Here is a 26,233-nt window from a genome sequence, read left to right as displayed (position 1 = left end):
TTTCCTCGGAATTCCTCTCCCCTGATTTTCCTAGAAATCCTCCTCCTTTCGCTTTATGTGCCCTGATTTGGCTCTGATTTGATTCATCCCCTGCTTTTCCCACGGCTCCTCCTCCTCCCCTGTCCCCCGTGTCCTCCACCGCCAGGGGGCGCCACGGCTCCTCGCCCTCTCCTCCCGACGCCGCCGTTTGGCCTCACTTGCCCGGCGGGTGCGTGCTGACGTCGGGGCGCGCTGACGTCACGGCGTCACGCCCCTGAAAACCGAGAGCGGCGGCCGCAGTCCCCGCCGCAGCGCGGTACCGGAGCCGAGCCGAGCCGAGCCGAGCCGAGCCGAGCCGAGCCGAGCCGAGCCGAGCCGAGCCGAGCCGAGCCGAGCCGAGCCGTGCCCCGCTTCGCCCGGTACCGCGGGCGGCCGCGGCCCGCTCCGCCGCTGCCGCCTCCGCCGCCTCCTTGCCCTCAGGATGTCGGTGCTGGAGCCCGCCGGCGGCGAGGAGCTGAAGCAGGCCAAGGAGGTGGAGGACGCCGAGAAGTTTTCCTTCATGGCCACCGTCACCAAGGCCCCCAAGAAGGTACCGGCACCGGTACCGGCGGGAGCAGGCCCCGGTTTGGGGGTTGCAGCGGCGCTGGCGGGAGCAGCCCCATGGGGATGGGGGGCGGTGGGAAAGCGGGAGCGGGTCCGGTTTGGGGGTGACTGGGGAGTGGGGGGGGCTGTCCCCGTTCATTGGGGTTGGTACCGGCACCATAGGACCGGACGGGACCCCTCTTCAGTGCCGGTTCAGAGGGGCTGGGGCCGGGCCTGGCCCTGCGGAGAGTGCGGAGTCGAAGGGGGGGGGGGGGGGGGGGGCTGGGGTGTGGGGGTGCCCGGGGGTCAGGGTGACCCCGGCAAGGGCACGGGGAGGTGGGGTCGGGGGGACCCCGCGTGGCAGTGGGGGCCTGTTAAATAGGGCAGCAGGGAGCTGGAGGTGCTGCTGTGGGGCTGAAGGGCAGCGGGGGGAAAGTGGGGTCTATGGGAGATGCTGATGGGAGCACGTTTGGGGTTGGGGATGAGCTCTCCTGAGTCACCTCTGCACCCTGTCAGCCTTGAAGACCTCCCAGGAGCATCGATGATGCTGCGCCCCATGGTGCTTGTGTAACCCTATGGGGTGCAATGGGGGAGCACTGGCTGTGGCAGGGTGCAGGACCCCCAGTAACGTGGGTGAGTGCTCCTGCCTTGGTGTGGACCTGCAGGGCTTGGTGACTGCTCGGCACTGCTGCTGCTGCCCTGGTCCTGGCACTCAGGTGGGTTTGTGCTCCCAGTGCTGCACAGATCCTGCTGCATCCGGAGGTTCTGCTGTGCTGAACATCACGTTCCCTCCGGGCCTGCAGCTGCTGCCTCCGTGGTGGAAGCAAAGGCAAAGCAGTCACGGTGGATGGGAACGTCCCCTTCTGTGGGGGAGCATCTCTCTTGTGGGGATGAAGGGAGCATCTGGTCCCCATGGCTGGGTTGGGGGCATCTCTCTTTGCCCAGGCTCACGGCTGCTGCCAGGGAGCCGGAGCTGGATGCTCTCCCTGTGCCCCTGCCCTGTTTATCCAGGCTCTGGACATAGCCCGGAGGAAGGAGCAGAGGAATGTGAAGCTGGGATCTGCTTCATCCAGTCGTGCTCAGCACAGTTCAAACTCAGGGCCTGGTTTTACCTTTTCCTTACTGGCATCTTCCCCAGCGCTCCCAGTGCGAGGCTGCAGCCTCAGCTGTGACAGGAGCACAAACTTCCCACCCTGGAGTATCTTATAGGGCCCGCATCCGTGTCCTAAACCCAAGTGGGATGTATTTCTAGGTGGGAGTCAATCCAGCACCCTCAGAGGCAAAGTTTCCTCGTGGTTTTGGGGTTACTGGAGGCTTAATCACCTTGAATTTGGTGCTATAAACACAGGCTGGTCGCACACATGAGGAGCCTCAGGCAGGCTCCGCAGCCTTTCCTGGCTGGGGGATGATGTTAAAGGTGCCCCAAGCGACACAAGAGCTTGGGGCTGGCAGCAGCAGCAGCAGAGAGATGCTGGGGAGCTGTGATGTGGCTGAGGTCAAGGACAAAGTGCTTCTGGCCACTGTTCCTGCCTGGCTAGTTCCTGTGAATAGGCTGGGTAATAGCAGAGGCGTTGGCAGGAGGATAAAAGGAGGAGGAAGGGAGAATTCCCCCTTCTGAGATAAGGTGTTGAGTGCCCCCAGCTCCCACCCCTTCAAAGCAGGATCCCGATTAAACCATTAAAACTCCCTTTTTGATGGAAGTCAAAGTGACTTTTGTGCTCTCAGAGTGCTCCGAGGCCAGTGAAGAAGATGGCTAAGAGAGATGATTTTACAGCATCGAGGTAGCAGCAGCAGCTTCTGCCCTGGCTAAAAAGGCTCCTTGAACTTTGCTGATGCAGTTTGCATTTGGAGATGGGGATGGTGGGAATGGGGCCAAGCTTAGTGCAGGCTCCATCTCCTCTGTGTGACTGCTGCTGCTCAGTGGCTTTCCAAAGAGGAGCCCTCATTCATGCTGGTGCCTGGGGAAAGTGCCAGTGTGCAGTGGCAGAGCCGCCGTGTCCCGTGCCCAGCTCAGACCTCAGGGAGCATCTTGGATGTAGCCCGAGGCACGTTGGTGCATCGGGAGCACCCGGAGCGAGCCTGAGCGGCGCAGCCATCCCAAGGGATTGCTGGCATCTTCGTGTCCTCTCTTGTCAGGGGCTTGGGTGAGGTGGAAAAGTGAGGCAGCAGGAGGTAAGAGATGAAGAGGTCAAGTATGATCAACTCCGGGGTTAAGCAGGAGCTGCTGCAGTTGGGGTGGATGGAGCTGGCGCCTGTCTGCAGGAATGGGGTGGATGGAGCTGGCGCCTGTCTGCAGGAATGGGGTGGATGGAGCTGGAGCCTGTCTGCAGGAATGGGGTGGATTCTCCCTCAGGAACCAGGCTTCCCTGGCTCTGCTCAAGCTCCTCTGTGGTCCGGGCAAGGTGGTTCTTTGGAAGGGAGTGGGGTAAGGGCAGAGGCTGAGTGATGCTGAGCCCTCTCCTTCCTCCGATGGGTGCCTCGGTGGTGCTTGGGTTAAGTGAATAGGGCAGTGGGGATGATGGGAGAGCTCAAGGGCAGGTTGTGCTTTTCCAGCTCCTCATGTGCCCTCACCTCTGCATCTGGGCATCCTTCCGCCTCCTTGGAGACAGGGTGCCCTTGGCAGCAGTTGCTTTCCTAATCCGTGTCAGTGCTGGAGCCTTCAACTCGGAGCTGAGCCGTGGGTGCCCTCGAGTGGGAAGGACCTAAAGCGGGTGCTGTCCCTGTCTGTCACTTCACCCGATCCCGTTGTGCCCTTGTCTCGTGGGGCTGCTGAGGTGCCTGGTGGGCTCCGGGATGCTGGCAGGCAGACAGACAGAGGGATGCTCTGCACACAGATCTGCTTACTCATGCAGCTCGCCTGGAGTGAGAAACGGGCACAAGCCTTGACTTTGCTTTTGGGTGCTGAGCTACTCAGCCCCTCCGTGCCCCCGGGAGCCTGGAGCCTGCGGGGGGGTGTGTGTTTGAGTTGGTGCCGTGTCCCTGCGGATGCTGGCTCCGGAGGGATCCTGCCGAGGCTGCGTGGCAGGGAATGCTAATGCACAGCGCTGCAGCTCTGCAGGGGTAGGAGCCGTGCGCTGTTGGCATGGGGGTGGCAGGAGATGGGAGAGGGGGATGGAGCCCGTGGGGGGGCTGGATGCCTTCTCCAGAGCATCCTTGCTGCTGCTGTGTGGTGCAGCTGCCTGCAGAGCTGCTCTCCTGCAGCCGGAGCGGTGTCTGACCTTGCTGCATCCTGCTGCTTCCCTGCCCTGCCTCAGCCTCTTCCCAGAGCCCGGGTTTCTGCCCTGTTTTCCTCAATCCCAAGTCATGTCTGGTCCCTGCAGCTCTGCCGGGCTGGGTGCTAACACCTCCCTCTGCAGAGGGTGACACTGCCCTTGTACTGACAGAGCTCCTTGGTTTTCTTCTCTCTTCAGATTCATCCCTTCATCCTCCTCTTCCTCTGTGCTTGTCCAGGCCAGTGGCCACCAAGCATCTCCTCCCCCTGCTTCCTTAACCAGGTGCCCTGCACCCAACTGTCCTTGCTTCCTTGCCCAAATCCTCTGTTCCTTTGCTTTCTCTCTCTCCTCCTGCTGTGGTTTTCCCTTCTCATGATGAGATGCCTGGGCTGGGATGAGTTGAACAGCTCATCCCGCTCCATACGGGCTGCCTGGGATGAATCTGGCCTTCTTGGGGTGCAGGAAGCCCTAAGCAGTGAACACGTTGTGGTTAGGTGGTCACAAGCTGAGCTGCTCATACCCTGCCCCATGGGGAGAGCAGAGATGACTTCCTGGGGCTTGGAGCAGACAGGGCACTGCCGGGGCTGTGTTAACAGCAGGGATTTCTGTTATCAGTCACTTTGGGGTCCATCCCATCACTGTGGCTTTCTGGAGGATCTCATGGCTGTCCAGAGAGGGGTTTTCCTTGGCACCCAGCACTGCTGCAAGGCCAGAAGATGCTTCATTAAGTTGCTGAACTGGAGAGCAGAAGAAAGGAGGTTTTGGGCTCTGCCAGCCTCAAGTCATCATCATCCGTGCTGAGCCGTGTGCCTTTGGCTTCTCCATTCTCCCCCTCCTGCAGTCCCATGAGGTAGGCTGGGCTTCCACTCCGCTTTGGAGGTGGGAGAGGAGTTGGATGTTCGTTCTCCTCAGCCTCCAGAAGCATCTCCTGTCATCTCTTGATGGCGTGGGTGTGGGGGCACCCATCTGAGCAGCGGCGCTCCTGCTGCGAGCCCCGCTCTGCTGGGTGCTGCCTCCTCCCCACGGGAGCAGCCAGGTCTGCAGCGTGGGAAGCGTGCTGGCAGCACAAGTGGTTGCTTTAGGCCTTTCCCCAAACGCAGCTTTCTCTTCCTCTGCTGCGGCCCCAGCCTAGCACAGCGCTTCCTTTGGGACCTGGCTGGTCCCCCCCCCCAGCCCCGCTTTCCCTTCTGTGCTCCCTGCTAGGGCTTGGGATAGCTTTGCTCTGGAAAGCAGCTCTTTAAGGTCAGGTTGGAGCTGATCCTTCTGGATAAACAACCGCAGGGCTTTGCAGGTGAGGATCCTGCCCATGCTGTTCCTGTGAGGAGTGGGTGAGTGCCTCGGCCCCGGGGGTTTGAGCAGGGGAAGGGCTTTGCTGGTGCCTGGTTGTGTCTTTTATCATCAGGAGGTTCCTGCTGCCGACGTTTGCAGAGGGTTGGTGCGCTTCCTGCTGAGCCCTTTGATCAGGGCTGCTTATCTGGGGACTCTGACTCACCTTCACTCACCAGGTGGTGGTGACATTCGAGGTGACGGTCCCCGGGCCGGCTGCTGGCTCCAGGGAGCAAAGGACCTTGTGGGAACGCTTCTGCAGAGTGCACGGCCCCAGTCCCCTGCAGGACCATGGCTTGGATCTGTCACTGAATCCCAGAGTGGTTTGTGTTGAAGGGACCTTAAAGCTCCTCCAGCCCCAACCCCTGCCATGGGCAGGGACCCCTTCCATAGAGCAGCTTGCTCCAAGCCCCTGTGTCCAACCTGCCCTTGAACACTGCCAGGGATGGGGCAGCCACAGCTTCTCTGGGCACCCTGTGCCAGCGCCTCAGCACCCTCACAGGGAAGAGCTTCTGCCTAAGAGCTCAGCTCAGTCTCCCCTCTGGCAGGTTAAAGCCATTCCCCTTGGCCTGTCCCTACATCCCTTGTCCCAAGCCCCTCTCCAGCTTTCCTGCAGCCCCTTCAGGCACTGGAGCTGCTCTCAGGTCTCCCCTTCAGGAGCCTTCTCTTACTCTAAAGTGGGGCTGGGAGCTGCTGCAGGAGCAGTGGGGTGTCCCACCAAGGAGGAGCCGCTTGTTACCACCTCAGCAGGGTCTGCTGGAGCCTCTTAGCAAAGCCCTGGGGCATCCTGCTCGATGCTCCAAAGAGAAAGCTGCCTCTTGGGGTGTGTTTCTGAGCCCATGGGAAAGCAGGATGCAGACGCTGGGGCTATTCATGCCTTGGGGAGGCTGCCCTGAGTGCCCTGTGTCACATTGAGCTGCTTGAACCGTGCATTTTAATTACACTTTGGGATCAATACGGTGGCCTTGGTAACAGGCTTATTGCTGCTGCAGAATCTGTTTACTTCAGGTTGGTGACAGCCAAAAGAGCTGAGGTGGCCGAGGACATGATGTTCCAGCTCGTCAAAGAGGCGGCATTGTAATTGGGGTGAGCTCGGAGGTGGGTCCAGCTTCCCCTTGGCTGCCTCTTCTGGACCTGGAGTTCTCTGGCAGAGGAGCTGCCTTGATTGCAGAGCCCTCGCTTGGGTGGGGGTTGTAGGAACCTGCTTTATCTGCAAGGCGTGGGCATGGGGAGCAGGGAGCAGCCTAGAAAGGAGGTGCCTTGGGGCTCTGCCCTGCTGAAACGCATGGTTTGGTTTCCTCCTGCCTGGCCTGGGCTGAGGCTCAACCCGCGCCTGCTGCTCTCTGCCTCTCCTCCTTTCAGCTCTCTGCAGGGAGCCCCTTCTCGCCCCGTGGCGAGAGGCTCGTGTCCAACCTGGAGCGAGCACCTCGGGGCCATCCCTGTTGACCTTGGAGCTGTCAGCCCCTCGTGGGCAGCACAGCCCTCATCTCCCTGAGTTAACCAAGCCCTTCTCCAAACATCCTCCGAGCTCGCCATTCCCACAGGGATGTCGCTTCTTATCCCTCCTGCTCCATTTGAAACTGAGGGGCTGGAGTGAGCCAGCCCTGTTTGCAGGAAGGGGTTGGCTTTGCTCTGGCACGAGGAGGGTGATGTTTGTCCATCCCAGGAGTGATTCCCGTGAGGCCTGAGCAGTGAAGAGCCTCAACTGGAGCCCGGGGGTTCCGTCCTGCCTTGCCTTTAAGCAGACACACCAAAATCAAGGCATTTTCCAGGGCTGCAGGGTGTTGGTGAATGAGGAATGGGCAGCTCCAGGTGACTGGAGATACCATTGTGAGGGATCTGTGGGTCAGAGAGGGCAGGGGGCATGAGGAGGATGTAATTCCCATTTTCCTATTGCAGGGCTGCATTGCAGACAGGCTGCTCCTGTTTAGGCACTGATCCTGCCGGGCATCTTCCCTTAGAGCTGGATCATCGGGGCTGGTCCTGCACATCAGCTCTGGGGCAGAAAAGGAGGCAAAAAGGGTGCCCAGGGCGCCAGGTAGATGGGTTTCTGCCCCCAAACACAGGGGCTGCTGCAGTCTCAGGCTTGGGGGTTTCAAACCGAGGCCTTCTGTGGCTGACCCTGGCTCCAGATCCATGTGGTGGAGCTGAACGAGCTCTGCCAGCTCCTCCAGGCCTCTTGTGGAGCCGCTTTCTAAGGGAGCTCAGATCAATGCTGGTGGAGGCTGCTCCCCCATCACCCGTGCCACCACCATGTTCCATGGGCGTCCTGCTCCAGCCCTCGGTTTGCCCACAAGCCAGTGCCAGTGATGTAACCCCAGTCCTGCCCGTGCAGTGCTCCCAGCGAGGTAACTCCGGTTAATGCTCATTATCCTGTTCCCAAGAAGCCCGAGGTGGGAAGGCTGGGATGTCTTTAAGCGGGGCAGTTAGAAGGTGGGATGGGATGTTTGCCCGTGCAGGCCTCGTGGGGTTATCCTGGGCAACACAGTGGGACTTCACCACCATTGAGGATCCCAGGTAGTCCCAGGGACTGGACTTTTGCTGGTCCTGCTATGAAGGAGATGCCTCTCTGTGTTAAAGCAGGAGTGAGCCTTTGCCTCAATGCCTGCAGTCCAAGGACGAGATTCCTTATCTGCTGGCAGGGAGCTTTCCCCACACCTTTGGCCTCAAGGTGTTCCTAAGGCAGTTGTTATTCCCAGTTACTCTTTAACAGCTGGGCACTCAAAATCCCATTTATTCCCCTCAATCCCACCTCCTGTTTGTTTTTCCTATGACTGGCATTTACAGTGCTTCCCACGATGGCTGGGCTCTTGCAGTGATTTCCAGCCTGTTCACATTTGGAATGGGACTGAGCCCATTTCTGTCTTGGTGCTGCTTTTGCGCCGAGCTTTGGGGTTGGTGTGGAAGTTCCCAATTCTCCTCCTGGCCTCACAGGGGCTTTGGTCTGGGACATTTCCTCAGTGCTTTACCCCAGCAGCCCTTCTGTGCCAGTGGAGGATGGAGGCTGCTCTCGGGGCTTGGCTGCTTTCCTGTGCCAGGACCGCAGTGCCCTCTATTTCCTTGTCAGGAGCAGTGGGAAGGATTCCAGGCCTGAGCTGCTGAGGTTCCTGCTCAGGGAGGTGTCAGGGAAAGAGCCAGGTGGGTCCCTGCCTCTCCAGGGAGAAAATCCTGCCCTGGGAGCCCTCTGGGAGCTGCAGGCACAGACCCAAGCAGTGGGCTCCAACCTACAGCAGCACCCTCAGGGTGCTCTTCCCAGCCCCAGTGCTGGGCTGCACCCCCAGAGTGAGCACAGGGTAGGGAGGGGATCCTGCCCCTCTGCTGTGCTCTGGGGAGACCCCCCCCCTGCAGCCCTGATCCAGCTGTGGGGCAGCAGCACAAGAGGGATGTGGAGCTGCTGGAGCGAGGCCAGAGGAGGCCATGGAGATGCTGCGAGGGCTGGAGCAGCTCTGCTCTGGAGCCAGGCTGAGAGAGCTGGGCTGGGTCAGCCTGGAGAAGAGAAGGCTCCTGAAGGGGAGACCTGAGAGCAGCTCCAGTGCCTGAAGGGGCTGCAGGAAAGCTGGAGAGGGGCTTTGGACAAGGGATGTAGGGACAGGCCAAGGGGAATGGCTTGAACCTGCCAGGGGGGAGACTGAGATGAGCTCTTAGGCAGAAGCTCTTCCCTGTGAGGGTGCTGAGGCGCTGGCACAGGGTGCCCAGAGAAGCTGTGGCTGCCCCATCCCTGGCAGTGTTCAAGGCCAGGTTGGACACAGGGGCTTGGAACAAGCTGCTCTAGTGGAAGGGGTCCCTGCCCGTGGCAGGGGTTGGTGCTGGAGGAGCTTTAAGGTCCCTTCCAACACAAACCACTCCAGGATTCTAAAGGTTTGGGTTGGGGGATCCATCAGGAGAAGTCCTCCTGTTGCCAAGGCCAACCCTGTTGCAGAAGCAGGTCCTGCTCCTCCATATAACTTCTCTAGCCAGGGTTGTGCCACGTCCACCCTCTCCTCTGGCATCCCTGCAGTGTGGTGGGCCTGAGGCCATGGGCATTGCTAACGCACCTTGGGAGGGGGAAAAATGGGGTTGGTGTAGGAATCACATCACCAAATCCATCTCAAGCTGCTCCCTTTGCTGGTGGTTCAGTTCAGGGGTACGGATGATGACTGCTCTGGGTGGAAGCCTTGGGAATCCTGGTGTTCCAAGTACCTGATTTTACTGTTCCTTCAGTCCTTATGGAATGCTGTGGTCCAGAAATACCCCTCCAGGCCTGGGTAACCTCACAGGGAGAGGAACCTGAAAATGCCACTCCGAAATCCCTGTGTCCTGTTGGATCATGGAGCAGGAGCCGTGTCCCCTGGAGGGCTGGGGGCTGCGGTGGGATCCCTGCCCTGTGTCTAGACACTGTCCTGTGGGAATGCGGCTTGGCTTTCCCAGCCTGGCAGCAGGACAGGGGGGGTCTGAGGACACCGAGTCCTCTGAACAAACCCAGTGCCTGGTCACGTTGGGACTGGTGCCAGCGCCGGGGCCAGGCAGTGGGAACCTGCGGTGAGCAGGACTGGGATGGCTTCAGCCCTCATCCCGAGGGGTTCAATGTGGCAGGAGGCTGTGGGGAGCTCAGGAAGCCCTCCAGGACCTGGGCGCTTGTGGAAGCACTGAGGAGGCGGCACAAGCAAAGCTTCTCGTTGACCTGGAACAGGAGGAAAGGCTCCTGTTGGTTACCTCCGTGGGGGCCCCGCGCTGCCTCTTCCCTCCCTCGCTGCTGCACTGGCTGCAAAGAAGGGGATTCAACCACCCTGGCCTTTAGGAGCAGCCAAGCTCAGGGTGCAGCACCCAGCACCCTGTGAGAAAGCAGCCCGAGCTCCCTGGGAGGCCCAGTCCTGCAGGTGATGAACCCTCTGTGTCTGAAGGTGCTTGGCTCCAGGTCTGTGGACCTCAGCCTCCAACCCCTCCTCAGCTGCAGCCGGTTTGGGCTCTAAATCTGGCTGAGGAATGGCATGGAAAGGGTGAGGTGATGGGATACACGAGGGCTGCCCCAGCAGCCTTGGGTGATGTGCAGAGCCTGCTTTGGGACCCCATTCCCAGCCTATTCCAGGCTTGAAGCGGGCTTCTTTCACATTGTTGTGGCTGTGCCATCCTCCTGTTCACCTGAAGGGCAAATAATCATCAGAAAGGGTTTATAGGTACCCTATGGAATAGGGGGGAGCTCTCTGAGGGTGGCTGCTCAGCTTTAAGGTGGTTTTGGGATGCACCAGGCAGTGCAGCCAAGCAAGATGGATAATGCAGGTCTGAGTGTCCTCAGTTGACCCCTTCCATGAGATATGGGGCTGTATCAGGAAGGATGATGCTCGCTCCCATCCTGCCCACCCAGACCCTGCACTGGGAGGGGTGCTTTGAGCCCCACTGTTGGGAAATGTTGTATCCGCATGGGAATGGGTATGGACACACCGGGTTTCGCAAGGGGAGAAAATGTACTTCAGGCTTGGCAGGTGTGGTGAGGAGTGGGCAGGGAGCAGCGTTGCTGTGTGAGAACTTGCCAGGAGATGTCGGATCCGGGTGTTTTCCTGCAGGATATCTCCCAGAAAACCCATTCTGTACCACACGAGGAGCTGCTTGCTTGACACGGGCCTGACCCAGGACCCTGGTCCCGTCTCTGCCTGGAAGGGGATGCTGGTGCTGGCGGGCAGCCCATTCCTGTTGCTCTGCAGAGGAGTGGGTGCTGCCTTCCTTCACCTCCTTGCTCAGGGCTTGCTGCGCTGGGAAAATATTTTCCTTGCTCTCAAACCCTCGTGCTCCACCCGGTTGGAAAAGCTGCTTCCAGCAGGAAAAAGGCTGGGATGTGTTCGGTCCCAGTCCCAGTTATCCCTTACTGCAGCCGCCTCGTCCGCAGCTGGGGATCCCGTTCCTTGATTCCTATGACACGCTGAAATCCCCCTAATCCCAGGGGATTTTCTCCCTTACCTTAATGCAGCTCCGGAGCCCAGCACGTGGATGGGAACGCGGCCCATGGGTCACCCACGTTGGGTTACTTCGCACCCACATCCTCCCTGCTCTTCCTCTCTTGTGCTTGCCGGATGCTCTGCTCATTTCCCAGGCTTGCAGGGGGTTTGGTGCGTGAAGAATTCCTTGGATTTGGAAGCTGCCTGCAGTGGGTGATGATAATTTTAGACAGGGCAGATTGCGCTAAGCTCTGGAGTTCAGCTGAGCTCTGCTAAAGCCATGCGGGGGATTACTGTGGGTAATTCAGCACTTGGGTTCTTTAGCAGTGATTTTTATCTCCCCCCCTCCTCGGATTTGAATCCCCCATTTCTGGAACTGCTGTTTCTCCTAAAAAGCAGAGCTCTGGAACTGGCTCGTGGACACTCCCTGGAGGGGATGATGGTGTCTGCTCTGTCTTGGTTGTCTTGATGGTGTGGATGCAGCAGCTCTCCATTCCCAGCCTCTCCTTCCCATCACGTCCCAGACCAGCTTTGCTCCATGAGGCCATCCAGATAGATGCTGTAAGCCAGGACAGACCCCCCTGGGTGGAGCAGTGAAACCTGGGTTAGCTGTTGGATTCACCTCTTCCCTGGAAACCTTTCCCTGGGATGGAGCCAGCTCCTCAGCTGATACTTGAAGCTGGTTTAATGCCAGCAGCTGCTTTATGGGGCGTGTTTATGGTACCCTCTCCTTTGATGCGCTGCCAGAGGAAGAGGTGGGTGCAAAGGGATGGGAATCCTGTGTATTGAAATGACTGCTCTTTGTTTCTGCCTTCCCAGAGCTGCCTCTGACCCAGCGCCCTGAGGATGCTGCTGCTGGTGCCTCCTGGAGCTGCTTCTGCCCCTCTGGGCTCTTGGTGCCCTCTGGTTCCTCCTGCACCGTACCAGTTGCAAATGCAAATGTGCAAACTCCATTTAGCATTCCCATTGCTTCTGTTAATGCTTTAGTGGGATTCAAGCTCCCATAGCCTAGCCCAGAACCCCCCCGTATGCTGGGCTGCACCCCAGAGTGTGAGCAGCAAAGCAGGGGGGGGATCCTGCTCCTCTGCTTCGCTTTGGGGAGACCCCCCCCCTGCAGCCCTGATCCAGCTCTGGGGCAGCAGCACCAGAGGGATGTGGAGCTTTTGGAGTGAGCCAGAGGAGGCCATGGAGATGCTGCGAGGGCTGGAGCAGCTCTGCTCTGGAGCCAGGCTGAGAGAGCTGGGCTGGGGCAGCCTGGAGAAGAGAAGGCTCCTGAAAGGGGAGACCTGAGAGCAGCTCCAGTGCCTAAAGGGACTGCAGGAAAGCTGGAGAGGGGCTTGGGACAAGGGCCTGTAGGGCCAGGCCAAGGGGAATGGCTTTAACCTGCCAGAGGGGAGACTGAGATGAGCTCTTAGAAGCTCTTCCCTGTGAGGGTGCTGAGGCGCTGGCACAGGGTGCCCAGAGAAGCTGTGGCTGCCCCATCCCTGGCAGTGCTCAAGGCCAGGTTGGACACAGGGGCTTGGAGCAAGCTGCTCTATGGAAGGGGTCCCTGCCCGTGGCAGGGGTTGGTGCTGGAGGAGCTTTAAGGTTCCTTCAATCCAAAGCAGTCTGGGAATCTATGGATTTGCACCGGAATGGCAGGGATGTCTGCTGGCAGTCTGGTGTGGGGAGCAGATATCCTGCTGTCACGTATCCAGTGTGAAGGAGCTGGGTAAAAATCTTTCGTCAGCATCACCCACAGAAATGCCTGGGATGTCAGGTTGAGCTGATGGATCTGAACTGGTGCTCGTCGTTCCTGGAGGGGATGCTGGAGTCGCTGCCATCGCCCCACATCACCCCAAATGTCCTCCTTGGGCTGAGCAGTGGCTTTCATGTCCCTGTTTCCCCCCCCTGAGCGATACCAATGCTGCTTTTAGCCCATCAGCTGGGTTTGTCCAGGAACCACGGCTCCATTCGCAGCCACACAAGTGCTGCAGCCACCCCAGCCTGTGCGGATCCCTCCTTTCTGGCCTGCTTCATCTCAGCTGCAGAGTTTCATTCTTCTCCCCTTGAAGGCCGCTTCCCACATCAAAGCTTTTGGGATGCTTGTGGCAGGGAAAACCCCTCCTGGAGGCCACCGGGGCTGTCTCTTTCCATCCGCTTCATTTCCCGAGGTCTCCCGGCTCCGTGGGGGTGCTTTGTGAATCCCCCTCCCTGCAATGACATCTCACCCCTGGGAAGTGGAGGAGTTAAATCCTGCGGGGATGTGATCAGAGGGAAGAGGCCGCGTTGGGGGCCCTTTGTCAGGGTCTCCTGCACAGCAGCGGGACGGGGAGGGGGGCATCAGCCTGGATTCCCTGCTGCTTTTCCCCAGTTCCCTTTCATCTCCAGCATCCTTCTCGTGCAGGAGCTGCACGGAGGCGCTTTGCTGGCTGCGCACAGGGCTTGAGGCAGCAGCTGAGCAGTCTGGGGCTGTTTTCCCCCTTCCTTTCAGCTCAGTGCACTTGAATTCGATGTGCTGGTGGTAGGTCCTAGAGCCTTGAGTTGCCTCTGGCTGAGGGAGGAAAGTGGGGGGGGGGGGCTGGTTTCGGGCTTCTCTTACAATGGAAACACATCTGTAATGCAGAGGAGCCTGAAAGCCAGCGCAAAGTCAACTGCAGCTTGTTGGAATGTTCTCTCTTGCCCAGTTTTTTTCCCCTCCCTGCTTTTAGTGTCCATTTTGGAAGGCTCCGGCGTGTTTTTAACCTGTGGGATGCTCCCGGCCCAGAGCCTGGAAGCATCGGGGCTGGGAGGTTCTGCTGGGAACACCCCAGCTTTCCTGCTGCTCAGTTGCAGGCAGGAATCCATCAGGATCAGGTGGAGCAGGGGCTCTGCCTGCCCGGGCTGGAAGCGTGTTTGTGTCTCACTTCCTTGGAGGAGCCCCAGGAGGCAGATGTGGGCTCCCAAGGGTGCTGGAAGCTTTGCTGGGTGCTCTCCTCATCTTCAGGTGTTGAATCCGCTTTACCTGTCGGTGACAGATGATCAGGCAGAGGAAGGGGCTTCAGCTGTGGCATCTGGAGCCATGGATCTGCTCCTTGATGCATTGGGGATGCTCATTCCCATGGCTCCAGCGGGGAGGGTGGATTAGAGGGACCCAGAGGTCCATGTAGCATGGCAAGAGGATGTGCCACAAGGAGCATCTGCTGATTGAGCTCTTCTCTTCCTTTGCCCCTCTCAGCAAATCCAGTTTGCAGATGACATGCAGGAGTTCACCAAGTTCCCAACCAAGACGGGCCGGCGCTCTCTGTCCCGCTCCATCTCCCAGTCTTCCACTGACAGCTATAGCTCTGGTAGGTGCCAGGCTCCTGCCCCGTGTTGGTCCTCTCCCAAATCCAGTGTTGGTGCTGCTCGCACTGTGTCAGGATGCTCCATGCTGTTGGGTTGTACTGGGATGTGGAGGGGATGATTCGGGGGGCTTCTGAAGCTCAGGCATGGATTACCAGGTGATTATAAGGCCAGGATGGAGCAATCTCCTCTAGTGGAAGGTTGGAATTGGATGAGCTTTAAGGTCCCTTCCAACCCAAAGCATTCAATGATTCTTGGATAACCCTGTTACCTCTGGGTTGTTTTAGAGAGCCAGAGTGCAAAATCCCTGCTGGACATCTGCTTTCCTTAGCTGTGTGGTTTGAACCACAAGTGTGAGAGCTGGGAAGTGAAGCAGCAGGAAGCTGAGGGGTAGGAGGTCCCCAGCTCCTGAGACCTGGGATAACCCTATTCCTCTCCTGGCTTTAGCTGCCTCCTACACGGACAGCTCTGATGACGAGGTGTCCCCCCGAGAGAAGCAGCAAACCAACTCCAAAGGCAGCAGCAACTTCTGTGTGAAGAACATCAAACAGGCAGAGTTTGGGCGCCGGGAGATCGAGATCGCTGAGCAAGGTATGAGCGGAGCATGGAGGCTGTGGGTTTGGGTGCTGAGCTCTCTGGAGAGCAGGGGCTGAGCCAGGGCCATTTCCACACCTCATGCTACAGCCTCAGCTCTCCTGCCTTTCCCCGCTCCCCAGCATCAGTGGCTATGTGGGGAAGAGCTGGCTGGGACACCGTGAGCGATGTGTGGCATCCATTTCCTCACAGCAGCAGAGCTCGTGCTGGGTTTAATGTTCTGGTGGCTTTGAATAGAAGCCTTGAGGGGCAAAGATCTTGCAACACCTTCTGAGACATGAAAACCAAAAGTCCCGGCCCCTTCCCCTGGGGCTTGTGGGAAGCTGAGTTTCCATTTCCAGTGGGTGATTGGGTAACTTTGCTCTCGGCTGCTTTTAGACACAAGCTGCCAAAGCCATAGAAGGGGAAGATAATCCAGGCACAACCAGAGCTGCTCTTCTGAGAAGAGAAGGCTCCTGAAGGGGAGACCTTAGAGCAGCTCCAGTGCCTGAAGGGGCTGCAGGAAAGCTGGAGAGGGGCTTGGGACAAGGGATGTAGGGACAGGCCAAGGGGAATGGCTTTAACCTGCCTGAGGGGAGACTGAGATGGGATCTTAGGCAGAAGCTCTTCCCTGTGAGGGTGCTGAGGCGCTGGCACAGGGTGCCCAGAGAAGCTGTGGCTGCCCCATCCCTGGCAGTGTTCACAGCCAGGTTGGACACAGGGGCTTGGAGCAAGCTGCTCTATGGAAGGGGTCTCTGCCTGTGGCAGGGGTTGGAGCTGGAGGAGCTTTAAGGTCCCTTCAGCCCAAAGCATTCTGTGTGCCAGCACTGTTCTCATCTTCTTTAGGTGCTTCCCCTTGATGCTGCCCTGCTGCAGGGCTGGTGCCTGTCCTTGGCAGTGCCTGTGCCAGACCCCTCTCATTACTTGGTTAAGTGACAAATGACCCTGGTGGTCTGGTCCCGTTCGGGGCAGCCTGGCCAGGCCAGCGATGAGGAGCTTTACTCCTGGCTCTGTAACAGCTGGAGCCGACGCTGCGGGGTGGATGTAGCTTCGAGAGCCCCGAAAGAAGAGCAGGTGTGGACCAAGCCCGCAGTAACCCCTCTCTCCCTCTTGCAGACATGTCTGCTCTCATCTCCCTCAGGAAACGAGCTCAAGGAGAGAAGCCTTTGGCTGGAGCTAAAATCGTCGGCTGCACCCACATCACAGCCCAGACTGCGGTGAGAGCAGGGTGATGTTGGCTGGGTTCCTCGCGTCCCGGGGCTGGTCCTGGGCTGCTGTGCCCATCGCTGCTCCCTCAGGCCTGCTGCTCCCCCCCCTTGTCGTGCAGGTGCTGATCGAGACGCTGTGTGCGCTGGGAGCGCAGTGCCGCTGGTCCGCCTGTAACATCTATTCCACCCAGAACGAGGTGGCGGCCGCCCTGGCAGAAGCTGGTGAGTGCAGCAGAGCCCTTCCAGCTCCTCCTGGCCCTGCAGCCGCGTCCCTCGGGGCTGCTTTGAGGGGTGGTTTGCCCCAAATACCTTTCAGGGCAGGCGAAACAGGTCTGAGGCTGGTGGGGGCTGTGCTTTGAGCTCTGTGTGGCCCCTTGGCTCTGCTGTCTGTGGCTTTCTTGAGCTGGCCAAGCAGGAGAGAGCTCTGCCAGACTCGGCTGGTGCCAAGGATGCTCCTCTTCTTCTAGGTGTTGCTGTGTTTGCCTGGAAGGGGGAGTCGGAGGATGACTTCTGGTGGTGCATTGACCGCTGTGTTAACATAGATGGCTGGCAGGCCAACATGGTAATGAGCCTCCTCCCAGCCCTTCCTCTCCCTCTGTGGAGTGGTCACTGGGTGTTCCTCACCCTTCCCTCGCTGGGGCTGTTCCTGGGCTTTGCAAAGGCCTCTGAGCCCCATCAAAGCAGGGATCCTGGAGAATGGCAGCCAGAGCTGGGCTGGGGGTTGCAGGAGCTGCAGAGGTGATGTCCTGGGTCCCACCAGCTGCAGAGGTGATGTCCTGGGTCCCACCAGCTGCAGAGGTGATGTCCTGGGTCCCACCAGCTGCAGAGGTGATGTCCTGGGTCCCACCAGCTGCAGAGGTGATGTCCTGGGTCCCACCAGCTGCAGAGGTGATGTCCTGGGTCCCACCAGCTGCAGAGGTGATGTCCTGGGTCCCACCAGCTGCAGAGGTGATGTCCCACAGCCCAGTGGTGTGGAAGAAGAGCTGAGAAACCACAGGACCTCTTCCCCCCCCGCCAGGGTCTGCCCTATGGGAGCTGCCCCAGCTGCTCCTCCCCAAAAGAGGGAGGTCTCTGCAGGGGCTGTTTCCCTTGCTGGAAGCAGGTGACATCTCAGTGCATGGGCCATGATCACTAATGATGCAGTAGCACATGTCAGTGGGCTGTAACAGCTCCTGCAGCCTTTCCTTGAGTCTTTGCTTTCAGGGCATGCATGTTGTGGCATCCTTCTGCACTCAGTTAGTGCTGTTTATGGGCATGTTTCTGGGCTGCAGAGCAATAGCAGAGGCACAAAACCTTGTTAGGATCCATCAGCTCCTCACTGGGGGTAAGAAATCCTCTGTGCTTTGGAGGACACCCCAAGCGATTGGCAAGGGGAAGCCAGGAGCCCTGGCCCCAGTTCACTGCCCCACCAGCCCTCCATCAGTGCCTGAAGGTGTTCTCCATCTCTTGTTCCCTGTCCTGTCTCCAGTAAGTGTGTTTCCCAACGGAAGGCCTGACTGCTCCGTGTTCTCCTCTAGATCCTGGATGATGGCGGGGACCTGACCCATTGGGTTTATAAGAAATACCCCAGTGTCTTCAAGAAGATCCGAGGGATTGTGGAGGAGAGCGTGACCGGCGTGCACAGGTAGGAGCTTTGGGAAGCATCATCTGGAGGTGGCTCCTTGACTTGCTGCTCTCTGCTCTGACCTGCCTCTGCCCTCTTCCAGGCTGTACCAGCTCTCCAAGGCTGGGAAGTTGTGTGTCCCAGCCATGAACGTGAACGACTCTGTGACCAAGCAGAAGTTTGATAACCTGTACTGCTGCCGGGAGTCCATCCTGGACGGGTGAGTCCAGCCCTGCTCTCACTCACGCTGCACTTGGCCCTGCCTCCTCTGGAGCACGCGTCTGGCTCTTTGCTGCTTGGGTCTTGCTCTTTGCTTGCAGGACCTGGGGATGGGGGCTTGTGCCATCAGCGGTGTGCGCTTGACTAATCCCAACACAGGTCTCTCTCTGTCCCCCAGCCTGAAGAGGACCACGGATGTGATGTTTGGAGGGAAGCAAGTGGTGGTTTGTGGTTATGGGGAGGTGAGTTTTGGAAGCAGCAGTGGGGGCTGTGAGTCAGCCTTCCCTGCAGCTCAGCAGCCTGCTGCTTCCCTCTGCAAAGGCCTCATGCCCTTGATATAGGAGTAGATCAAACCTGAGAAGCAGTTACCATGCTTAGACCCTGCTGGGAGCCTGGAGAACAAGCCTCCCATTTCCCATTTTGCCTGCAGGTGATGGGGCTGCAAACCCCACACTTCCTGGGAACACTGGCTTTGAATTCTAAGTACCCATGGGTGCTCCCATCTGCTGCCTGTGGCCTGAGTCCAGCATCCAGCCTGGCTGTCACTGAGCCTGGGACACAGGAGGTGGGAGGGTCAGGCTGCAGCTCACTGGGAATAATCCTCTGGCAGAGGGGAATTGTATCCCGATCATGCAAGTGAGGCTGCCCTGGGAGAGTGTGGAGCTGGGGCCTGCCACCTTCCCTCTATCTGTGCACTGTCTGCATCACCCCGTGCTGCACAGGGCCTGGCAGGAGCTGCAAATGCTCTTCCCAGCAGGAATATGCTCACTGATCTCTTTGGACCCCAGTGGAGCCCAGCTCTGCTGCACCAAGAGGCTGCCCTGACTCTCCCGCAGCGCTCTGGGGTGGTTTGTGAGGCTCCAGCCAGGAGCTGTGCTAGGAGCTGGAGTCTCCAGGGCCTGTCCCTACTTCTACCGGGCACCTTCAGAACCAGGGAGTGCTTCCACCTTCACTAGTGTCCCCTCTGTGGGTTGCAGCCCCAGTTTGCCCTGCCTGGCTCTGGTCAATAGACTGAGGTTGGAGCTGGGTGATGTGATGGGGTCTCTGGAGATGTTTCTTGCTGGTCAGAAGGTGGGGCTGAGCAGGGTTCTGTGCAGGTGAGCCTGGTGTTAGTGTGGGTAAGTGGTGTGGAGAAACAGACTGCAGCTTAGCTTGGTAGGGAGGAGAAGGAGAGAGGCAGATTTGCTGGTCCAGGAGCTCTGCTCTCGCCATGCTGAGCATGGGATGGAGGCTCTGTCCCCCAGCAGTGCAGGGCAGGAGCCTTTTGGCTGGGGAAGTGGGTGCTGCTCCAGCCTGGCTTTAACCTGCTCTTGGAGGAGGGCTCAGAGGGGCTCCCGTGGGGCTGGGGCTGCACAGGCTTTGAGCATGTTGGTTTGGGAAGCTCCTGCCTGTGCTGGGGGCCTCGGAGGGGGAGCTGAGGGGCCGCTCACCAGCTCCATCCCTTAGCTCCTGCCATCGGGCACGTGGTCAGGATGGGCTCTTCCCAGCCTGGGGTGCACTGGGGCTGGTTTAGGGAAGCCATTGCAGCACCCGGTGTGTGCCATGCCCTGCTCCACGCTGAAGCTTTGCCCCGCAGGTCGGCAAAGGCTGCTGCGCTGCTCTGAAAGCCCTGGGAGCCATCGTCTACGTCACGGAGATCGACCCCATCTGCGCGCTCCAGGCCTGGTAAGGTGTTACCTGAGCATCTCCTCAGCTGCTCCCTGCCCTCCTCCAGAGCCTGCTGGAGGCTGAAGCAGAGCCAGGAGGAGCTGTGGATCCATCTCGGTGAACAGACTGGGTGTTCAAGGGCAGGTTGGACACAGGGGCTTGGAGCAAGCTGCCCTAGGGGAAGGGGTCCCTGCATGTGGCAGGGGTTGGAGCTGGAGGAGCTTTAAGGTCCCTTCCAATCTGTTATTCAGTGCATCTGGCATCCCTGGGGGTGTGTAAGGATGGCCTGGCTGCTGTGTGAGCAGGGAGGGATCAGGCTTCTCCTCCTCATCGTGGTCCCTCTCCCCCTTTTTTGCCAGCATGGATGGATTTCGGGTGGTGAAGCTGAGTGAAGTGATCCGTCAGGTGGATGTTGTCATCACCTGCACAGGTAGGGATGGGGAAGTGGGAGGGGAGCCTTGGAGCAGGCTGAGGAGGAGCAGATGTTCCCAAGTGGGTGTCTCGAGCTGGGGATGGAGGCCACATCATTGTCATGTGCTGCTTAGAGCAATAGCCCTGCTCTGGCAGGAGCTTCTCCCATCCCACCCCAATCTGCTCTTTGGCCACAGTCCTTCTCGGCCCCTGGGAGAAGCGACACCGCAGCCGTGTGTCCCGAGGGAGTTTTGGCGTCTCCTGGTTAATTCATGGCACCAAGGATCAGCACTGACCCCATGTGTTTCTCTGAGGGCTTTTACCCTGGTAGAAGCTCATCTCCCCCAAGCTGAGCTCGTCCGACTTGAGTGCATGGAAGGGCAAATCCAAGGGCCGATATTCCCCAGCCTTGGCTTCATCCGTGCCCTCTCTGCCTGCAGGAAACAAGAACGTGGTGACCAGGGAGCACCTGGACCGGATGAAGAACAGTTGCATCGTGTGCAACATGGGTCACTCCAACACAGAGATCGATGTGGTGCGTCTGCCTCCCCCCTCCACTGCACCCCCCTTCCCTGCCCCCCCGACCCTGACCCCAGCCTCTCCTCCTGCTCTTGCAGACCAGCCTCCGGACCCCGGAGCTCACGTGGGAGCGGGTCCGTTCCCAGGTGGATCACGTCATCTGGCCGGATGGGAAGCGGGTGGTGCTGCTGGCTGAGGTGTGCTGAGAGCTGCGCCACGGTGTTGCTTTGGGTCCCCACCAGGGCATCGCTGCGTGCCGCAGTTGGTGACAGGGATTGCACCCGGTGGAAAGGTGCCAGGATCAGAGATCAAGAAAGGCTTTCTTGGCTTCCTTTTCACCCCTTTTCCTGGGGCATGGCAGGTACCACAAGGTGCCATCTGGCTCTGTTCTTCCGAGCCTGGAGCCATCCCTATCAGCCACATGCCATCTGCTTCTGGCTCTGGCAGGGTTTCCCATGCAGCAAACTGCCTGGGAGTTTCCTCTTCCCACTGGAGCTCCTGTGGCAGTAGGAGGGACTGGTTCTTTCTAGGACCACAGAATCTCCCTGCCTTAAAGCTTAAGGGCTAGGGTGGAAACTGAGGCAGAGTTTGAACGCTCTGGTCACACAGGTGGGCCTGGAATCCCTGTGCTGTGGTTGCCCCCTGGCTCAGGAAGGGGGTAGAGGCAAATCCTGCCTTGAGACTCGGTTTGGTTTGGTTTGGTTTTGGGGGCAAGTTGAGCTCTTGGCAAACCCCTGCTGTCCCATAGGGCCGGCTTCTGAACCTGAGCTGCTCCACGGTCCCCACCTTCGTGCTCTCCATCACGGCCACCACTCAGGTCTGTACCTGCAGGGCTGGGGTTTGGAGGGTGCTCTGGGGCCTGGTATGAGCCTTGGGCTGGGGATGGTTTGGAAGAAGCTGGGAACATGCACTTGGATGGGTCCTTGGGATGACACCGGTGCCAGAGGTACCGTAGGTGCCACCTCTTGGCTGGGATGCAGTTGATGATGGTGTGAGCTTGCTGCTCTGATTACAGCTGGGAGGGAGCTTCTATATCACTGAATCCCAGAATCAGCCAGACTGGGAAAGCCCTTTCAGCTCACCCAGTCCAACCATTCCCGGCACTGCCAAGGCCACCCCTAACCCATGGCACTGAGGCCTCGTCTCCACGCTGTGTGAACACTTGCAGGGACGGTGACTGCAGCCCTGCCCTGGGCAGCCTGTTCCAATGCCTGAGCACCCTCTGGGGCAGGAATTGTTCCTCAGCTCCATCTAAACCTGCCCTGGGGCAGCTTGAGGCCGTTTCCTCTTGTCCCATCCCTTGTTCCTTGGGAGCAGAGCCCAGCCCCTCCTGGCTCCATCCTCCTCTCAGGCACTTGTAGGCAGCCATCAGGTCCCCCCTGAGCCTTCTCTTCTCCAGCCTGAACCCCCCAGGTCCCTCAGCCCTTCCCCATCACACTTGTGCTCCAGGCCCTGCACCAGCTCCGCTGCCCTTCTCTGGCCCCACTCCAGCACCTCAATGTCTCTCCTGCAGTGAGGGGCCCAGAGCTGAACACAGGATTCAAGGTGCAGCCTCCCCAGTGCCCAGTGCAGGGGCACAATCCCTGCCCTGTCCCTGCTGCCACACTGGTGCTGAAATACAGATTGTTATGTATTTATCCATCTATGTATATTGATTTTTAAGCTGTTAAAGAAGATCATCACTAGATGAGCTTTAAGCTCCTTTCCAACCCTAACCGTGCTGTGAGGCTATGGAAAGAGCCAGGGTTCATGGCAGAGCTCCTGCTGCTCTGCCAGCCCCTGCAGAGCTCCCTTAGCCCAGCTTTAAGCTGACCTCAAAGCACAGCTTTGCTTTCTCTTTGGACTCCTGGATTTCTACAGCACAGCTTCCCCCCCGCCCCATGGATGGTGCCTGGGTGGGCACAGCCTGCGCCTTGCACTGCTGCAGCTCTGCCTTTCCAAGGAAAGCAGTGGCTAAATGGGGCTCTGAGGTCTGGGTCAGTGATGGGAGAGACCTCCAGGGCTGGAAGCACGGGGGGGGACCGATGGCTGGGGACTCCCATGCTGATGGTGGGAATTGCCTTATCCTTGCATTTGTGGGTCTGAACTGCTGGGGACCAGAGCTGTGTTTCAGGCCTGGCTCTTGGCTGTGAAGCAGCATTCGGGGCAGTGCAGTTCTGGTTCTGCTGCTGAGTGGCCATGGGGTTTGGAGCAACACCACCAGCTTCAAACCAGCAGCGGCAGCCACAGGGTTTTAAGAGAATCGGAGCTGTGCCCCTCTCCTCCATCCTCAGGCTCAGGTTTCCCTGAGGAGTTAAGCCCAGGTGCTGCAGATGGGCTGAGTGGGAGCTGTGTTCTGTGTGTGCAGCCCTGGGGCAGCAGCACAAGAGGAACGTGGAGCTGTTGCAGCGAGGCCAGAGGAGGCCATGGGAGATGCTGTGAGGGCTGGAGCAGCTCTGCTCTGGAGCCAGGCTGAGAGAGCTGGGCTGGGGCAGCCTGGAGAAGAGAAGGCTCCTGAAGGGGAGACCTGAGAGCAGCTCCAGTGCCTGAAGGGGCTGCAGGAAAGCTGGAGAGGGGCTTGGGACAAGGGATGTAGGGACAGGCCAAGGGGAATGGCTTTAACCTGCCAGAGGGGAGACTGAGATGAGCTCTTAGGCAGAAGCTCTTCCCTGTGAGGGTGCTGAGGCGCTGGCACAGGGTGCCCAGAGAAGCTGTGGCTGCCCCATCCCTGGCAGTGTTCAAGGGCAGGTTGGACACAGGGGCTTGGAGCAAGCTGCTCTATGGAATGGGTCCCTGCCCGTGGCAGGGGTTGGGGTTGGGTGAGCTTTAAGGTTCCTTCACCCCAAACCATTCCATGGGTCTGTGATCTCTGTGGTCCTGTGCCATTGGCGGTAGGACCCTGGAGACCCAGAGATGGAGGTACCCTGGGGGGGGGGGGGGGTAATCTTTTCCCTCAGGGTGTTTTGGAAGCGGCTTCTGGCCCCCTCAGGCTCCCAATCCCTTCTCCCTGCTGCCCAGAGCTTTGTGCCACTGTGGTGGCAGTCCCTGACTGTCCCTTGTGCTCTCTGCAGGCTCTGGCTCTGATTGAGCTCTACAACGCTCCCGAGGGCCGTTACAAGCAGGACGTGTACCTGCTGCCCAAGAAGATGGGTGAGTGAAGGCAGCCAGGGCTGGATGAGCCCTTGGGTTGCTGTGGGCAGCTTTGGATGGAGGGAGAAGCTCAAACCTGGGCTGGGAAAGGCTTCAGGAGCAGGAAGGCATCGGAAGCTGCAGCCGTGTAATCAGTGCGGGCTGGTTGATGTCCCTCAGTGTCCTGCACCCCTCAGCCTCCAGCTCCCAGGTTTGCCATGCCACCCTTGTGCCTTTTGGTGCACATCCAGCCCTGCTCAGCACCAGCGCTTGGGCTCAGCTCTGCCATAGGTGAGGGTGAACCCATGGTGCTGAATGGCTCAGCCCCACTGTGGTGCCGTACAGTGAGTCCATGGAGTCCATCCATCCCCCCAGCAGTGCCAGCGGGTGCCGTGCGCCCCCTGATCCCCCCTTTCCCCCTTGCCCAGATGAGTACGTTGCCAGCTTGCACCTGCCTTCCTTTGATGCCCACCTGACAGAGCTGACGGACGATCAGGCCAAATACCTGGGACTCAACAAGAACGGGCCTTTCAAACCCAATTACTACAGGTCGGTGGTGGCCAGGGCAGGGAGCTGCTGCGGCCCCATCCCATGGGTGCCTGGCTCCCAAGAGCCGTGTCCCCAAGCAACCAGGGCCTCACCCTCCCCTCCCCTTTCTTCTCTCCTAGATACTGATGGACCATGCAGGAAGGACCAGACCACACAAGGCAACATTAGAGAGATTATTTTTAAAGATCATTTTTATTTGGGTTTACTTTTCCCTTTTTGTTTATTTTTAACCAACAAAAGAACCTGGTTTTACATTGACCAATGTGATTTTAAGGTCACTTTTCTTCCCTTCTCCCCCCCGCCTCGCATTTTACCCTTTTATGTGCTCACATCTCTGCTCTTAGCAGCCAACCTGGGGATGTGCTTCTTGCTTTCATGTGGCTGAAGCCACTGGTGGCTCCTGGGGAGGGTTTTCCCTTTCCTGCTCCTTCCTGCAGCGATGGTTCTGGGTTGTTTGTCACCTTTGCAGCCCGGGTTGCTCTCGGCGGCGGCCCTGCCGGTGCGGAGATGCTCTTTTGCCCTTCTCTTCTGTTTCTTTTCTTCGTGTGGGTTATCTGCAACTTCTAAATTGCCTTAAAAGAGCCCGGTTTTGGCTGCCGGAGCCCGGCTCGGGAGCAGAGCGGCCCCTGGTGGCCACCTGGAGAATAGGTCCCCAAGCCCTGGGGGACCGAGGTGGCTTCGGGGAAGGGGGGAGTTGGCTGGTCCAGGGTGCTAATGTGAATCGGGATGGGGGCCGCGCATTATCCTCACCTCTCCTAGGTTTGTGCTGTTGGGTTGTAGCCAAACTGCACCTTAACTGGGTTAACGCCGTGGTTTGGTTTGGTTTGGTTTTCCTTCCTCTTTTCCTTTTGGATCCTTAGGATGGAGACGGTTTGGAGGAGGGGAAGCAGGAGGGATGCGGCCCCGTCTGCCAGCAAGCAGCTGTGGTGGGGGTTATTATGGGGTGGTTTTGTTTGAGCTGGACACAGAGCTGAGCCTTTGCTGTACCCCAGAGCCCTCTGCTCCCCGGCGCTGCCCCTGCCCTCTCGCAGTGCGTTTCAGCCGCTCTCATCGCCGCCTTCCTCCCCTTCCTCATCCTCTCCGGTGACGTTTCTGTTCTCCACCTCTTGCCGCTTGTCCCGGGGAGGTTTCTCTTGGCTTCTTTTCTCCTCCCCAAATTGCCTCTTTAGTGCTTTCCCCCAGCCCAAGAGCGTGGAGGGAAGGAGGATCCCGGCTGCCAGCATCTCCCGGTACATGGATAATGGAGATGCTGTGGTCCCCCTGAGGCTGCTCCTTCACCTCCAGCCCCCCCGTGCCTGGGTCCCTCATTGGGGCTGTGCAAGGCTCCTTTGTGGATGGAGGGAAAGGGGGGGGATGCTCATGGCTTCGATCACCCTCTTCTTTTCCTCTCCACTTCCTTGTCCTTTGACGACTCCTTCTTTACCTGCCTGCTCCCCTCCTCAACTTGGGATCCACCTGCTTCCAAGGCTCCCTTCCAGCCTTCCCAATGGGATGGATTCCTGCAGGGAGGGACTGGGATCATTCCCCCTTGTCCTGTGCGGGGATCCCTGCATGGGAGGGGTGGGTCACAGCCCCCCATTTTCCCCCCCGACCCCTTCCCACGTTAGGGTCAAGCCTTGGCTCCATAAGGGCTCTGTCTCTATAAGCCATGTCACAGGGGGAGCCTGGGGCCGGCGGTGGCAGCGTCGGGCCGGGAGAGGTTTATTTTGTATATGAATGATTTTTAATGGATGCAATATTAATCCTCGCAGATGAGCAATAAATCATTAAACTCTAATTAAACTCTTAGGAAAAAACGAAGCACTTTGGCTTGTGGGAAGTTTGTTTTGGAAGAGGGAGAGCCCCATCCGCACCCTCTGAGCATCTCCAGGGGCCTGACCCCCCCTCTTCCCCCGTTTACTTGGGGTTTAAACCCCATTGTGTCCCTCTGAGCTCTCTCTGTGGGGTCCGAGCCCCTCAAACCCCCTCATTTGAGGGTTCATCGCCCTCTCGGTGGGGACGGACCCCGCCATCCCCTTCCTGCCACTCTCAACATGGCGGCCCCCATGGCTTCCCAAGGGAGGGCGGAAGCGCCTCTCCCAAGAT

General features: G+C 58.9%; 1 protein-coding gene across 2 annotated transcripts; it reads left to right on the top strand.

The window, feature by feature from the left end:
- The first annotated feature begins 235 nt into the window (after positions 1-235).
- Positions 236-24,406, top strand: AHCYL1 (adenosylhomocysteinase like 1). Of its 2 annotated transcripts, none has more exons than XM_062625689.1 (17): positions 236-568; positions 14,205-14,316; positions 14,759-14,902; positions 16,001-16,101; positions 16,212-16,314; positions 16,560-16,654; positions 17,610-17,716; positions 17,799-17,915; positions 18,093-18,156; positions 19,491-19,579; positions 19,921-19,991; positions 20,413-20,507; positions 20,590-20,688; positions 21,240-21,308; positions 23,542-23,620; positions 24,028-24,148; positions 24,268-24,406. In XM_062625689.1, exons 1-17 carry the CDS (start codon positions 461-463, stop codon positions 24,272-24,274), a joined length of 1,581 nt encoding a protein of 526 aa, XP_062481673.1. In that variant the 5' UTR covers positions 236-460; the 3' UTR covers positions 24,275-24,406. The 2 variants fall into 2 exon arrangements, with proteins under 2 accessions (XP_062481673.1, XP_062481674.1); XM_062625690.1 differs by lacking the exon at positions 236-568 and adding an exon at positions 2,517-2,733.
- Positions 24,407-26,233: the final 1,827 nt, after the last annotated feature.

The sequence above is a fragment of the Pezoporus occidentalis genome, unplaced genomic scaffold, assembly GCF_034315485.1.
Source record: "Pezoporus occidentalis ecotype Australia unplaced genomic scaffold, CSIRO_AGI_Poc_V1 ctg280, whole genome shotgun sequence".
NCBI classification, from domain to species: domain Eukaryota; kingdom Metazoa; phylum Chordata; class Aves; order Psittaciformes; family Psittacidae; genus Pezoporus; species Pezoporus occidentalis.
Note: the sequence above shows the minus strand (reverse complement) of the source record. Positions and strands in the feature narration are given on the sequence as shown.